The sequence below is a fragment of the Anas acuta genome, chromosome 22 (assembly GCF_963932015.1).
Source record: "Anas acuta chromosome 22, bAnaAcu1.1, whole genome shotgun sequence".
In the NCBI taxonomy this organism is placed as follows: Eukaryota; Metazoa; Chordata; class Aves; order Anseriformes; family Anatidae; genus Anas; species Anas acuta.
In genome coordinates, this window is record NC_089000.1 from 924,902 (window position 1) to 938,860 (window position 13,959).

Here is a 13,959-nt window from a genome sequence, read left to right on the forward strand (position 1 = left end):
CGCCACAGCTTTCTCCTCCTGGAAACGAAGAGAGGAGGGAATTACAGCAAGTGTGGTTTGCTGCGGAGGCAAGCCTTTGTTAGAAGTACACTGACAGCGTGAAAGAGTGGGGCTATTTTAGTCTGAGCCCCTGCCAAGCTCTGTAGTTGGTTGGATTTGTGACCTTTTTCTTCCCTTGGTTTCTCTGGAGACAAAGGTGAGCAAGAAGCAAGCTCTATTTGAACCTCATCCTGCTCTTCTTCTCTCTCTGACCCAAACAGTGTCCAGTGGGGACCAAAAAAAAAAAAAAAAGACCACGTGAAACCTTCCCCCCTGCCCTGCTTTCTGATACAGAGCAGTACCTGTGTTCAAAACATGCTCCAGCACATCCTCAGCTCTCCCTTGAACAGGGCAATGAGAATGATTTGAATGTGACCTGACAGTCTTCTTGCTGTACGTGCTTTTGGAAAGAGCTTTGCATATACCACGCTGAGAGTAGTTGAAGTATCTCTAGAAATAAAATGCAAATTGGAGAAAATAGCCTTAGTGAATTTACTCTTTTCAGTTGCAATCCCAGTGTGCTACCTGCAACAACTGGAGTTTAAAGATTCTTATAGAAACGCCCTGAATTGTTCCCAGCCCTGTAACAAGGGTGCAAACAGCAGGCTAATGAAATCATGGCTAATAAAAGACTGGGAGAGTGAAGGCACCAATCAAAGAGTAATTTGCAAGGATGTAAAGCAATTAGAAAGTTTAGTAAAGGTCTCTTTCCTAGCACTGCATGTACTGAAACACTGGGTTTTGGCAGTACTTTCTTCCAGGTAGGCATTAAAGTGAGACAAATTTGGGAAACGGTTTTCTCATCTATGGGGTGCTTATGGGGATGAGGAGCCCTCTTCCCAGATGCTGGCAATCTTGGGGCTTGGAACACCATGCAACCTCCCCCCTTCACAATAATGTTCCCACACCAGCAACCCAAAAAATACCTGTTAAAACACTAATCTTTGGCTAAAACACCAATTCTTTGCACTTGAGCATGGCTTAATTTTGCTGCGGGTCGTGTCAAATTAGAGTGAAGTCCTTTCTTTAAGAAAAAAAAAACTGGCTTGTTTTTAAAGACATAGTTGGCATTGAATGCAAAAAAATAAATGTAAGGTTTGTTTTTGGGTGATGAATGTCATGGTTGACTGCAGCTGCACCAACCTAGAGACTTCTGGTGGTCACAGTGGTCGATATTAGAAGTCAGACAAGCAGAGCCTTATTTTTAAAAAAGCTGAGATTTGTTCAAAAGCATATGTGCTTGCACTCTTCTGGTCTTTTCAGGTGTTAAGCACTTAGCCTTGAGTTTATCCTGGGGGATGAATACAAGCGTTGGGCTAGAAACAGCCATTTGTTACCTCAGCCATCTCCAAATTCTTTCTGGCTGGGGCCTTGATTGCTAATTAACCAATTTCTTTTCCCAGGGCAGCCCTGAGCAAGCAGGTGCCTCCAAACTGGGCTTGTGAAGGGGAACCCTGGGCTTGCGGTGGTGTCGCTGGCAGAGTGATGGAGAAGGCAGTGGCTCTGCTGTGCCTCCAGGAAGGTTTGCACCAGATCCACCGCACGCTCTTCACCAGGCTCCGCTTCCTGGCCAGACTGGCTCTGTTATGTTATTTCTTCAGGCCCATCTGTCCATTTTATGTTTTTTTTTCTACATTATCCAATTCTTCCGGTGGGCCCTGCTGGGGCATTGCACAGCGTCTTGAAGCAGCTGATGCTGGTGGCAGCCCAAGGCTTGAACAAGAACAGGAGGGCACCTCTCCTTGCACCCTTGGGTGCATGGGGGCGTGAGGCAGGGCTGGCATGGGGATTTTCGGAGGCGTCTCCTAGGGCTTAGACCCCATTTTCTCCCTAAACTAATGCTTTCACCTTCCAGGCACATCCCTGTAGCCGGGGACAGCTTTTGCCTTGGTCCCATAGGGTCCCATAGCTTTGGCAGGCTCGAGCATTTTGGGGACCCCTAGGGTTTGGCTTTGTGTGGCTCTGTCCCCTTCTTTGCAGTGAGGTTGGAGCCACCCCTCTTTATTTTTTTTTCAGCTGCACGGCCAGAACTGGGGGGATGAGGAAGGCTGAAGGGTAGTGGGCAAAGGGGAATTTGGAAATTGGGGTGAAATGTGGCTGAGCAGCGGGGCAGGGGGTGGCGAATGAGCAACTACGTGTGTGCAGCAGGGAGAGGGTTGGGAATTGCTTCTCTGCTGGGCACGCCAGCATAAAGGAGAGAAAAAAAAAAAAGAAAAAAAACAGAAACCAGTTGCAGCCGCGTTTTCCAAAAAGCCCGAGCGTTTCTGATCGCCGTCGCTTCCAAGAAACGGAGAAAACGGGGAGGTAAATTGCGGTGATTCATCGCGGGCAGATCGCAGGCAGGAAATGGGAGTTTGGTGCCTGCCCCGTGCCCGTCGTGGGCTCGGGCTCGCCGGGGCCTGGCGTGCGGCAGGGGCCTGACGCCCACGGGCACAGCGGCCCCGAGCTGCGGAGAGCGGAGCCCCCCCGGGAAGGAAGCAACCGGCGGAGGCCGAGAGCCGGAGGATTTTTCGCCTGCGTTTCTCCAGAAGAGAGCAAGCTGCCCGTGAGCGGGGGGGAGCGGGGAGCCCTTGGGGCTGGGCGAGCCGGGGCTGCTGTCCCCTGGGGGCTGCCCCTGTCCGGGTGTCCCTCTGTGTCCGTCCCCCCCCCCCATGGGGACCCGCGGGGTGGCGGTGGGCTGGGGGGGGCTCCATTGAGAAGCGGAGCGTGGGAAAGAGGGGGCGGGGCCTGGGGGCTGCCTGCCCGCGGATTGGCTGGGGGGGGGGGGAGAGACCCCCAAATAGTGCCGGAAAGGAGGGGGCAGCCCCGGGCTCGCTCCCCGCTGGGATGCGCCTGGGGGCAGCCGGACCCCAGCTCCCCACGGGCGGCTGCGGCGTGGCCTCGGGGCCACGACTTGTGGGGGTCTCAGCCCGGCCGGGGGCTTCGGGGGGAGAAACCCCCTTGGGGTACCGCAGAGGGGCCGAGCACAGCCCTCGGGAGCAGCTGGAAAAGCTGCCCCAGACCCGCTGCAGCCCCCAGGGGTGTGGGGACCCCGGCAGCTCGCTGGGTGCGGGGTTGCACCTTGCTGCTTGCATGCGTGTGGTGTGCTTGGGGGCAGGGTTTGGGGACCTGTGCATCGTGCTTGGGGTCACGACGTGGATGCCTTCGCCGTGCTTGGGGCAGGGGCACGGGACACTTGCACGGTGCTTCGGAGCACGCCACTGGGACCCCGTTACCTTGCTCAGGGTCAGGACGCAGGGATGCTCGCATGGGGTTGGGATGTGGGGGACTTTGCATCAGGGCAGGGGCTGGACGTGGAGATGCTTGCGTGGTGCTGGGGGCCAGGACAAGGGGACCCTTGCATGGCACTTGGTGTCGTGTGGGGCCCGTTGCACAGTGCTCAGGATGGGGTTGGGGTACAGGAATTTTGCATCAGGGTTGGGGCTGAGACTTGGGACCCAATTATTGGGGTTAGTATGGCAGGACCTCTGCATCAGGGTGAGGATTTGGGAACCTCTGCAACGGGGTCAGGACTTGGGGACTGCAGCTCCTCTTGGAGCTCAGCAGCTGGAAGCGGGGGGTGGCGGGGGCAGGTTGTGTCTCTCTGGTCCCTCCTTGCAGGGATTCATTCGCCGAGGCCCTGGGGCCCCCCACATCGCCCCTTGCTCCCGCTGGGCGTCCGTGGGTGGCCTCCAAGCTGGAGCACAACAATTCCAAGTCAGATGCGGCGCTGGAGCTGTTTTAACTCCCCCCTGAGCTCCCCCGACCCACTGCCATGAAGAAGAAGACGGCCAACGGGAGGGGACCGGATCCGGCGGCCCCCCTGCCACGTGCCCGGGGCATCGCCAAGCCAGCAGAGGTGAGGTACTGGAGACAAGGGGCCTGATCCTGCCCCTTGGGGAGCTGCGGGCAGAGCAGCACCCCCCTCCAGGGCTTTGCAGGGTGGGGGGATTTGGGTTGGTGTTCCCCCCCCCTACCCGTAATGCACGTGCACCCTAAAGCTGTTGCACCACTGGGAAAATTTGGGTGCAACCCTACAGCATCGCATCCCCACTGGGTGGGAATTGCCCCAGGAGGGGGCAATTTTGGCATCCTGGCAGGTGGGGAGGGTGTTAAAGTGGGGTGAACTTTTTGCCCGCCTCCCCCAGTACGTGGGCTCCTTCGCGGTGGAGGACCTGGACCTGCAGCGGCAAGTGGGGTGGCTGGAGGAGCAGCTGCGGGCACTGAAGGTCAGGCGACCCCACTGGCACAAAGCGGGGGCACCCCAAGGTGTGGGGGGACCCCCGATGGCACGGGGGGGACCTCACTGCTGCCCCCCCTCTCTCTCACCAGGACTGCCCCAGGAGGAGGTCGGTGGTGCTGAGGTTCAGCTTGCAAGGGCTGAAGGTCTACGGTGCCGATGGGGAGGTGGGTGCAGGGTGCTGGGTGCCACCTTGCAAAGGTGCTTGTTGGGGTTGCACCGCTCGGGATGTTGCTTTTCGCTCAGGAAACCTGCTTTGCAGCCATGCATCTGCAAATAGGCTCGGGCCAGGCGTTGCTTGCACCCCGGGAGTGCCGGGTCCCAGCCAGCCCCCCCCTTGTCGCCGCAGACGCTGCTGATGGCGCACGCTCTGCGCCGGATCCTGTACAGCACCTGGAGGCACGCTGAGCGCCAGTTCGCCTTCGTGGCCCGCAACCCCTACAGCCCCCCCAGTGCCCTCTTCTGCCACCTCTTCATGGGCCCCCCGGGTGAGGTGCGTGGTGCACAACCCAAACACTCAAAAAAAAAAAACCAAAAAATTGCAAAAACAAACAAACAAACACATTTTCATTATCCCTGGCCCCTGCACCCACTGCCTTCTTTGCACCCCACCAGGTGCAAGTCCTGCACCTCCTGCTCTGCCGCTCCTTCCAGCTCGGCTACCTCCTGGCGCACCCCGAGGAGCAGGCGGGCGAGGGGGAGCCGTCGGGTGCCGGGGTGCTGCGGGAGCCGCTCAACCCCGAGGAGGTGTCGCGAAATGTCAACGCGCTCGTCTCCTTCCGGCGCCTGCCCGCGCCCATCGGCCTCGGCTCGCTGGGTGCAGGGGTAGGTGCAGGCCACAAGGTGCTGGGTGCTGCCCCGTGTGCCTTTGCTCCATGTTTTTTTTGCAAGGTGTTTTAGCATGGCACTGTTGCACAGCACTTTGTACAGGGTATGCTTGCATGGCGTACTTTTGCACATCATGTTTTTATGTGATGTCTTGCAGGGCCTTTTTTCTTTATTATTTTTGCATAGCACCATTTGCATGACATCTTCCCTGGCAGTTATTACACAATCTTTCTTTGCAATGTTTTTTTTTGCACAGTATGCAGTTTTGCATGGTGCTTTGCATGGCATGTTTTGTGCAGCCTCTTCTTGCATGCTGTTTTGCAACAGTATTTTCCCTACTGGCTTTTGTACGCTGTTTTGCATGGATCTTTCTTGCACGGCCTTTTCTGACATGGAGATTTACATAGCACATTGCATTTTGCATGGTCCATCCTGCATAGCTTTTTCTTGCAGTCTTTTGCACAGCCTGTTTTACATGGACCTTTTTTTTTTTGCATGGTGTTTTACTCTGGGCCTGTTTGCACAGCACTTTTTTTGCATAGCAACTTTGCATGGTATTTTACACAGCATTTCTGCATGGTTGTTTATGTGGCATTTTTTCTTGGTGTTTTGCATGTGTTTTTTCTTCAATTTTTTTTTTTTTTTTTCCCATGGTGTTCTGCATGGCTTTTTTTTTTTTTTTGAATGGCAGCTTTTGCTTGGTGTTTTACATAGCAATTTTTAAAATGTTTTTATGGTATAGCATTTTTGTACTTCATTTTTTTTCCTTGGAATTTTTGTATGGCATTTTTTTACATTGCACCTTTGTGCATCATTTTTGTGGGGTATCTTGTGTGGCTTTTCTTGCACAACATCATACATAGCACATCTGCATGCCTTTATTTTGTACAGCGCTTTTTGCAGGTCATTTTAGCGAGGTGGGGGTTGGCCTTAGCGAGGTGGGGGTTGGCCTGTTCTCCCATGTGCCTGGTGACAGGACGAGGGGGAATGGGCTAAAGTTGCGCCAGGGGAGTTTTAGGTTAGATGTTAGGAAGAATTTCTTTACTGAAAGGGTTGTGAGGCATTGGAACGGGCTGCCCAGGGAGGTGGTGGAGTCACCATCCCTGGAAGTCTTCAAAAGACGTTTAGATGTAGAGCTCAGGGATATGGTTTAGTGGGGACTGTTAGTGTTAGGTCAGAGGTTGGACTCGATGATCTTGAGGTCTCTTCCAACCTAGAAATTCTGTGAAATTCTGTGAAATTTTTTGCATACCTTCTTCAGGGTGTTTTGCATGGCTTTTTTTTTTTTTTTGCACAGTGTCTCGCAGCGTATTTTGCATGACTTTTTTTTTTGCATGGCCTTTTTGCACGGTATTTCACATAGCAAGTGCCACCAAAAACCCATTCCCTGCTCTCTGCTGCAGGAGCGGCGGCCGGAGGCTGAGGGCCGAGCTGGCAGCTGGCGCCCAGGGAACCCCTACTGCTCCCCCGTCCTGGTGCGCAAAAAAGCCATCCGCAGCAAAGTCCTGCGCTCGGGCGCCTATCGTGACTGCGGGGCTGAGAGCCAGCCGCATCAGCCACCCCGTGAGGCCGGTGAGTGCCTGGAGGTGACACTGAAGCACATGGGACTGGGGGGACGAGGCCTTGGGTTTGGGGGTGAGGAGGAGACTGACCAGCTCCTGCAGCAGCCTCGGGATGGGAGAACAAAGGGGCGCGGAGCCTGGCACTGCTCCCCGAGAACGAGAGCATCCTGGCCGAGAGCGTGTGGGCCTTTGCCGGCATCGCCAGGTGAGTGCACGGCAGCCCCTGGACCCCTGCCACCCCTCGCGGTGCCCACCCGCCTCCTCGTCCCCCCCAGGGACGGCGGCATCGCGCTGCTGCGCAGGGACGTCCCCGGCGCCTTCCTGCTGCGCCCTGAGCCCGGCCTGGCCAAGCGCTGGTGCCTGTGGGTGCGGGCGCCCTGCGGCGTCGTCCCCTACTGCGTCTTCAGGACACCCCAGGGACGGTTCTGCGTGGAGGTGAGAGCGCTGCACAGGGCAGGGGGCGACAGGGTGTCGGGGCTGGGGGCACTGCCGTGTTCGTGCAGCAGGGTGGGGGTGCTCTGGTGCATCAGTGTGTCGTGGTCTGGTTGCATCTGTGCATGGGTGCCCTGGTGCATTCCTACATGGTGTGTTGGTGCACTGCTGTGTGGGTGCACGTGTACCTCAGTATGCTGGGGCATGGGTCTATTGCTGCACTAATGCATCAGAGTGTGGGTGCACTGATGCATGGCTGCACAGGTGTGTTTGTCCATAGGTGAGCTGGCACGTTCATGCATGGGTGCATCAGTGTGCACATGCATTTGATTAACGTGTACACGCACATGGATTGGTTTTGTTTTGTAGCTGCACAGGTGCACTTGTGCATGGGTATGTGGTTTGCAGGTGCACATGTGCATGGGTGCATAGGGGTATCGGTGTGTCTGTTGGTGCATCTGCACATGGGAGCAGCGGTGCATAAGTGTATTTGATTCATTTGTGCATGGTGCAGAGGTACATTTCCTTTCTGACTGCATCACTGCATAGGTACACAGGGGTATCGGTGTGTGGGCACACAGGTGCAACTGTGGGGGGGTATTTGATGCGCAGGTTCCTGGGGGCGTTGGTGCATAAGTGCATGGCTATATGCATGCGTTAGCATGTATGTGCCTTGGGTTCATGGGTGCAGGGGTGCACAAGCGCATGGGTGCGTGATGAATGGGCACATTGGTTTGTGAGTGCATTTGATCCATGGGTGCCTTCAAGTTGTGGGTGTATCTGCACACAGTCGCATCTGTGCATTGGTGTGTGATGCATAGGTGCATGGGGGCTCCTGTGCACTGGTCCATAAATGCACTTGGAGCATAGGCACAAGTCTGTACCTGCCTTGTGGCTGCATCAGCACACAGCTGCATCTGCACATGGGTGCATGAGTGCACGTGTGCACAGCTGCAACAGATGCACAGGTTCATTGGTGCACAAGTGCACCTGGTAACTCGCGTGTGGCTGCATTGGGTGCACCCGTGCCTGCCTGCTGGCTGCATCGGTGTGCGCTGGACTCAGGCCTGTGTCTGCACGTGTGCACAGCGCATGATGCCCGCTGGTGGGGGGCTCACCTCTGCCCTCTCTCCCCGCGGTGGCAGCACTCCAGCTCAGAGTTCGCCAGCGTGGCGGCCCTGCTGGCTCACTACTCCGGGGCACCGGGGGGCTGCTTCTGCCGCCTGACCCCGGGGCGCTGCAACCCCGGCTACGAGGAGCAGGACCCCGGCGGGGCCAGTGCCTGGGGGGAGGCCGCCTGGGCCCCCGCCGTGGTGCAGCATGAGCGGGGTTAGGCCCGGCTGCCCCCGGCCCTCTCGTAGCTTTAAGTCGCTGCCTTCTGCCTTATTCACCCCCTCCCTGCGCGCCCTGCGGGCTGTGCGGCTCCGCGGGCAATAAACGGCTCTCCTGCTCCGGGTGTGCTGCGGCCTTTTTCTTGCACCCCCACACCGCGTTGCTGCGTGCACACTCGCGTGCTCACACCCAAACACCCCCCGTGCAAGCTGCACGCCCGCAACCTTGCACACCACCACGTGCTCCTCCCCTGCACCTGCCACCCCAGCACGTGCTCGCGTGCATCCCCGCGTGCAAATGCACCCCCCCTCCCCCGCCGTGCACGCGCCCTTGCACACCCCGAGGGCTCCGCACGCCCCCGCCACGTGCAGCCCTCGCGCCATTCCCAGCCGCACGTGACCCGGGGGGGAGGGGGCGGGGCCTCGGGAGTCACCGCCCCGTTGCCGGGGCAACCGCGTCGGGGCCGCGCCGCGCCCCCCCCCCCCCCCCAAACCCCCGCCTCGCCCCCGGGGCCGTTCGGGTGCCCCCCCATGGAGGCGGTGAAGGTGGTGGTTCGCTGCCGGCCCCTCAACGCCCGTGAGCGGGCCCTGGGCTGCGCGGCCGTGGTGAGCGTGGACCCTGCCCGGGGCCGCTGCGCGCTGCGGAACCCCGCGGCCGCCGGGCAGCCCCCCAAGCTGTTCGCCTTCGACGGGGCGTACCGGGAGGAGCACGGCACCGAGCAGATCTACAACGAGGTCGCCTACCCGCTGGTCGAGGTGAGGGGAGACCCCGCGGGAGGTGCCTGGGCAGGTGGCCCCTCACTGGAAGCCCCCCCGCTGCTTCCAGGGGCGCAAAGGAAGGGCTGAGGACAGCGCCCCGACAGCAGGCTGTGAAATTGGGAAGAAAACCCTTTTTTCAGCAGGCCACAGAGAACAGAATTGCAGTTAATTGTTCCAGATTGTCTCAGGCAGGTGTTGGTATGAAAGACAAGCTCCCCGAGCAGGCCCAAGAGGTGGTAGCTGGCCAAGAACTGCAGCACCCGTCTCCATTTGCAGCAGGTACAAACACGATGCTTTTAGGGACGTTTTGATCGTCTAGCAAGAACCCTTAGAGAAGATGGGGAACCTCAGCCTGTTTTACAATAGTGAAAGCTGAAGGGGGTTGTGTTTCTTGCCTGTTAACTCATAAGCATGGCAACCAGCTAGGGTAACAAAAGAAATAGTCAAGAAAGGAAATAAAAAAATACAAAAAAAAAAAAAAAAAAAAAGCCAGTGTTGTTAGAAGAAACCCCAGGGATAAAATAGCCAGTGGTAATTTTAAGATGGAGGTTCCAAGTATCTTCTGTTCTTACCATGATTCTCTGAAATAGGAACAAATGAAAGCAATGCCTACATTCAGCCAGCTTTCCAGGAGAAAAGGATGCTAAGCTAGATACCATCCTTTAGGCTGCCCTACAGTCAGCTGGCATCCTCATTGTATCTCTGAATTTCTTAAGATTTTCTGCCCTATGTCAAAACTGACATGTCAAATGAATGGTCGTCTAAGCACTGTCAGCCACGCTTCCATTTTTTTCAACACTTTTTTTTCTTCAAGGTTTCTATTGTGAGAGAAAACTGACAACTTATACGGTAATAGAATGCATTTTATTATAATTTTCTGATGGCCTATTAAGATTTTTCTCATGCTCTAGTTTTGTACCCTTTCATCTTTCCATTTCAGTGACGTGTCTAACCAAGTTCTTGTTCAAGAACCCGAGAGACTTCAACAGCAGTTTCAAAAAGCATCTCAGATAGCTGCATTTCACTCGCCTCCAGGTTGCCCAGCCATTGCTTTGTTTACTTCCAGATCTTCCTTTAAAATACCTTTTACAAGGCAGGAGAGAATCTGAATGACTTATTTCTAGTTGTGCCAAGGATAACGGCCATTTGTTGTCTTTTCTCCATTTCCAGGGTGTCACTGAAGGTTACAATGGCACCATATTCGCCTATGGCCAGACTGGCAGTGGGAAGTCATTTACCATGCAGGGGGTTGTGGATCCTTCTACAGAGAAAGGCATTATACCTAGAGCATTTGAACACATTTTTGAGAGCATCCAGGTAGGTGTGTAATGATGTGAAAGAGATCCTGTTGTAACGTTGTGTGGTATCTAAAAAGATGATTTTTGCGTATTCTATAGTGTCATACTCTCTGAGCCACAGGCATTAAAGTATTTATCCTGGCAGCCCTTCTGGAAAGTAGAGGAGTGATATCCATACTGTTCTGCTCTTCTGTTCTCCCAAAATCACAGTTGTCACAGAGCTATGACTAGTGCTCTGATCTTCATCCCAGTGAAGTGCTTTAACCAAAACACTGTTTTTAAACCTAAATGCATTGGTAGAATAGCAGGCAGAGAGCTGGACAGGAATGAACCAGGTCACGTGGGACTTTAGATTCTCAGTGAAGCGGTACCATTTATCTGCTTCTTCACTTCTGGAAGCATCTTTTCCTCCCCCGTCTCAGTTGCACTACCGGTACAATTGTGTTGTGTGGCTGTCAGGGCAGTGTAAGGTTTGGTTCTTGTGAATTTTCAGTCTCAGATACTGTAAAATACCATGATATTTTTATGCAGGGTGACAGAAAAAGCTGTGGTGCTAATTTAAGTCCAAGTATCGCATTTAAATTATCTCAGTATAGACCCTGACAGGTTATCATAATATAGTCCTGCATATCATTAGATGCCTGATTATTTTCACTGGACAGCAGGTGTATAATCCACCCAAATGCAAGGGTCTGCAAAATAGGTGTCTGCTTCTGAGAAATCACCTAAGATGTCCTCTCTAATTGTTATGGCCAGAAAACTTTTGGGTATACTGACCATGCACAAGCCTCTGCTTTAGGATGAGAGGCAGATGACCTGCACCCGCATCTCTGCTGACTTTATGGACTCGCACCTGAGAAGTTTAAGGTCTGGAAGCCTCTATAGCAAGTGTGTTGAGTAGTCACACCTGGGAATGAAATGCCATGGAAGATTTGATGAGGTGCTGAAGGGAGGTAGGCACCCAGCTGGCGCTGAGGATTTATGTGGGCTGCCTGGTTGCCTTCATGTTGAGAACCTTCTCCTGAAATCGTTCCTGTTTTGTGCAGTGTGCTGAAAATACCAAGTTCTTGGTGAGAGCTTCCTACCTGGAGATTTACAATGAAGATGTACGAGACCTTCTAGGAGCTGATACCAAGCAGAAGTTGGAGGTGAGGTGGAGTCAATGCCTTAATTAGGATGTGCTTTAATTTGCTCAGATAAATGTTATCACATATGCCTCACAGGAATGCAAGAAAATGTTCTGTCAGAAGCTGAATGCCAGAGTATAAACATAGTGATGAATATGGAAGCCAGGAGGAGATTTTAAGGGACTTTAGAGAAAGTTCTGTGGCAGAAGGAACAGGATCTGATCAGAAACGTGTCCTGCTTGATAGTGGCCAGTAGCTTAGCAGACGCTGTGTGAAAATGGTCACAGGACAAGAAAGGAATAAACTGCTCATGGGGCAATTTCTTCCTAATCCTCTTCGTCTCTAAAGCAGGAGGCTATCTCTAAAGCAGGAGGATTCTGCGCCTTATAAATGTTTAATCTGATCCAGCGTAGCTGTGGATGATCTCATTATCTGTTTAAAACAAAAAAAGGCTGATCCTTTTTGAGAGGGCAGAGCAGATATTGCTCCCCATTGCAATGCATGGGCAAGGAGGGCAGCTCCCAAGAAGGGAAATGCGCCGAAATTCTAATCAAGGGGCTGATTTTTATAAAATTTGCCTCTTGGTGGCTTTGCGGGTCTCTTTGCACGTATTCCTGGGGGGACCTGCAAATCCCATGTCCTAATTTACTCCCCTGCAGGCCTGCCCGTGTGAGGAAAGCCGAGGCACTAGCACCATCTGCTGCACAGAAGCGCTGCGGTGCTGAGGGACCCAAAGTGCCTCCCTGCGCCTTGCAGGGCAAATTTTCCACGGGCTCCTGGCCTTAAGGGAGGCAAATCCCCTGGCGGGCAGTGCCCTGCTTCGCTTTCCAAACGGGCCTCGTGTGTGGGCGCAGGGGGAGAGGAGGGAGAAGGGGGCTCTGGCTGCTTCAGGAGGCGCAGATCCCCATCCTTTGTTCCGCACCAGCAGTGACACCGTTTCCATGACGACTGCAGTTGGCACCGGGAGGGCAGGACTTGGGCAGAGCAGTTTCCAGGGAAACCCCATCACAGCTGCTGGCTGCTGCTGCCTCCACCGAGCCAAGTAATTAATCGAGCCGTGTCCTGCGGGGACAGAAGGCCTGCGCTGACCCACCGCTTTCTGCTGCGTCCTGGGGCCTGGCCCCTGATTCTCCTCCAAAATCCTGTTTCTGTTTGTTCCTTTGCCTTTTAATGGCAGTGGCTTTGTTGAGTCTGAAGCACTGAGGCTCACAGTCGCCTGCTGTGGGATGAAACCCTGAGAAGAGCAGGTCTTAAGGAGCTTTGCTAGAAAAATGCCCTGGTCAGGCTGCCATGGAGTTAAATGACAGCCGTGTCCCCGCTTGGGTGTTCCCTCAGGTCTCTGCAGTGCTCCCCGCTGCAGCCCTGCCAGCCGTGGGGTTCTCCTGTAGCACAGTCAGAAGTCACAGTGTGCAACCTGTTAGGCTGTGGCTCTGTAACTGGTTCTTAGTTCTGGGCAGTTGTGGCTTTACGGTGGACGTGGAACACAGCTAAAATCCTGTTGAGTTCAGGTTTCAGCCAGTTCTTCTCCATGATGCACAGATTTTCTTACAGCAAGCACGCTCTTTTGCATCACTTCTTGTGATCTTGTGCATCACCCAAAGGTCTTCTTTGGGGGTGACACTGCCAACTGTGGTATCTATCACATCCGTGACACCGAGTCATGACAACTATCTCGATATCCCAGCTGACACGACAAAGATAGAATTGTAGTTATGAGCTCAGCGGATGTGGGGCGTAACATAGCTGTTGAAAATGAATTCAGCTTGTTTAAAATTCCCAGTGTGGAGGGAGTTTCAGAGGGGGCTAGTGTGGGAGTGCAGGAATCTCTTGATTGTTTTGTGTTTTTTATGTAGGTTTGATGGATCGTTCAAGTCTTCAATCATTTATTAACATGCCGTATGTTTTCTTCTGCACGATTAGTAATTTCTGAAAAGGTGTTATTTGGTATTTAACACTGTCTCTATCCAGGTGCCTGAATAGGATTTTAAAGCATCTAAAAAATGAACTAATGTGGAGAATTATTATAGTCCGCCTGTGCGTGATGGGTGTGATTTGGGGGAATTTTGTCAGTGAGAACAAGACGCCCTCTCAGAGCGGAGGGGTTCAGTAAAGCACTGGTAACAATATCTGTGACTATTGAATATGTGCTTTGATTTTAAAAAGCTCCCTGTGACTGAAGATATATTAGAGATTTTGCCATAATAGGTGAAAAACATTTCAGTTCTTTTTAAAATATGCAGCTTAATAATAGGGGATGTAGAAGGCAGCTCAGTGCAGAGAAGCTGGGTTTCTTGTGGCCTGGGAGATGAATGAATCAACCAGCAACCCCTTAACATTAATCCCTTTTGGCTGCAGAACCGTAAA

General features: G+C 53.8%; 1 protein-coding gene across 6 annotated transcripts in view; it reads left to right on the forward strand.

Annotated features, from left to right (window-relative positions):
* The first annotated feature begins 57 nt into the window (after positions 1-57).
* The window catches only part of KIF17 (kinesin family member 17), a 28,739-nt gene continuing 14,837 nt past the window's right edge, over positions 58-13,959 (forward strand). Inside the window, exons 1-14 of one of the 6 annotated variants that reach the window (XM_068658549.1) lie at positions 58-196; positions 1,443-2,343; positions 2,476-2,584; positions 3,640-3,877; positions 4,167-4,247; positions 4,351-4,425; positions 4,608-4,751; positions 4,874-5,083; positions 6,490-6,658; positions 6,751-6,853; positions 6,924-7,083; positions 9,117-9,167; positions 10,341-10,487; positions 11,515-11,616. In XM_068658549.1, coding sequence (XP_068514650.1) covers positions 3,794-3,877; positions 4,167-4,247; positions 4,351-4,425; positions 4,608-4,751; positions 4,874-5,083; positions 6,490-6,658; positions 6,751-6,853; positions 6,924-7,083; positions 9,117-9,167; positions 10,341-10,487; positions 11,515-11,616 — 1,326 coding nt within the window. In that variant the 5' untranslated portion in view covers positions 58-196; positions 1,443-2,343; positions 2,476-2,584; positions 3,640-3,793. The other 5 variants (XM_068658550.1, XM_068658551.1, XM_068658552.1 and 2 more) reach the window with 5 other exon arrangements.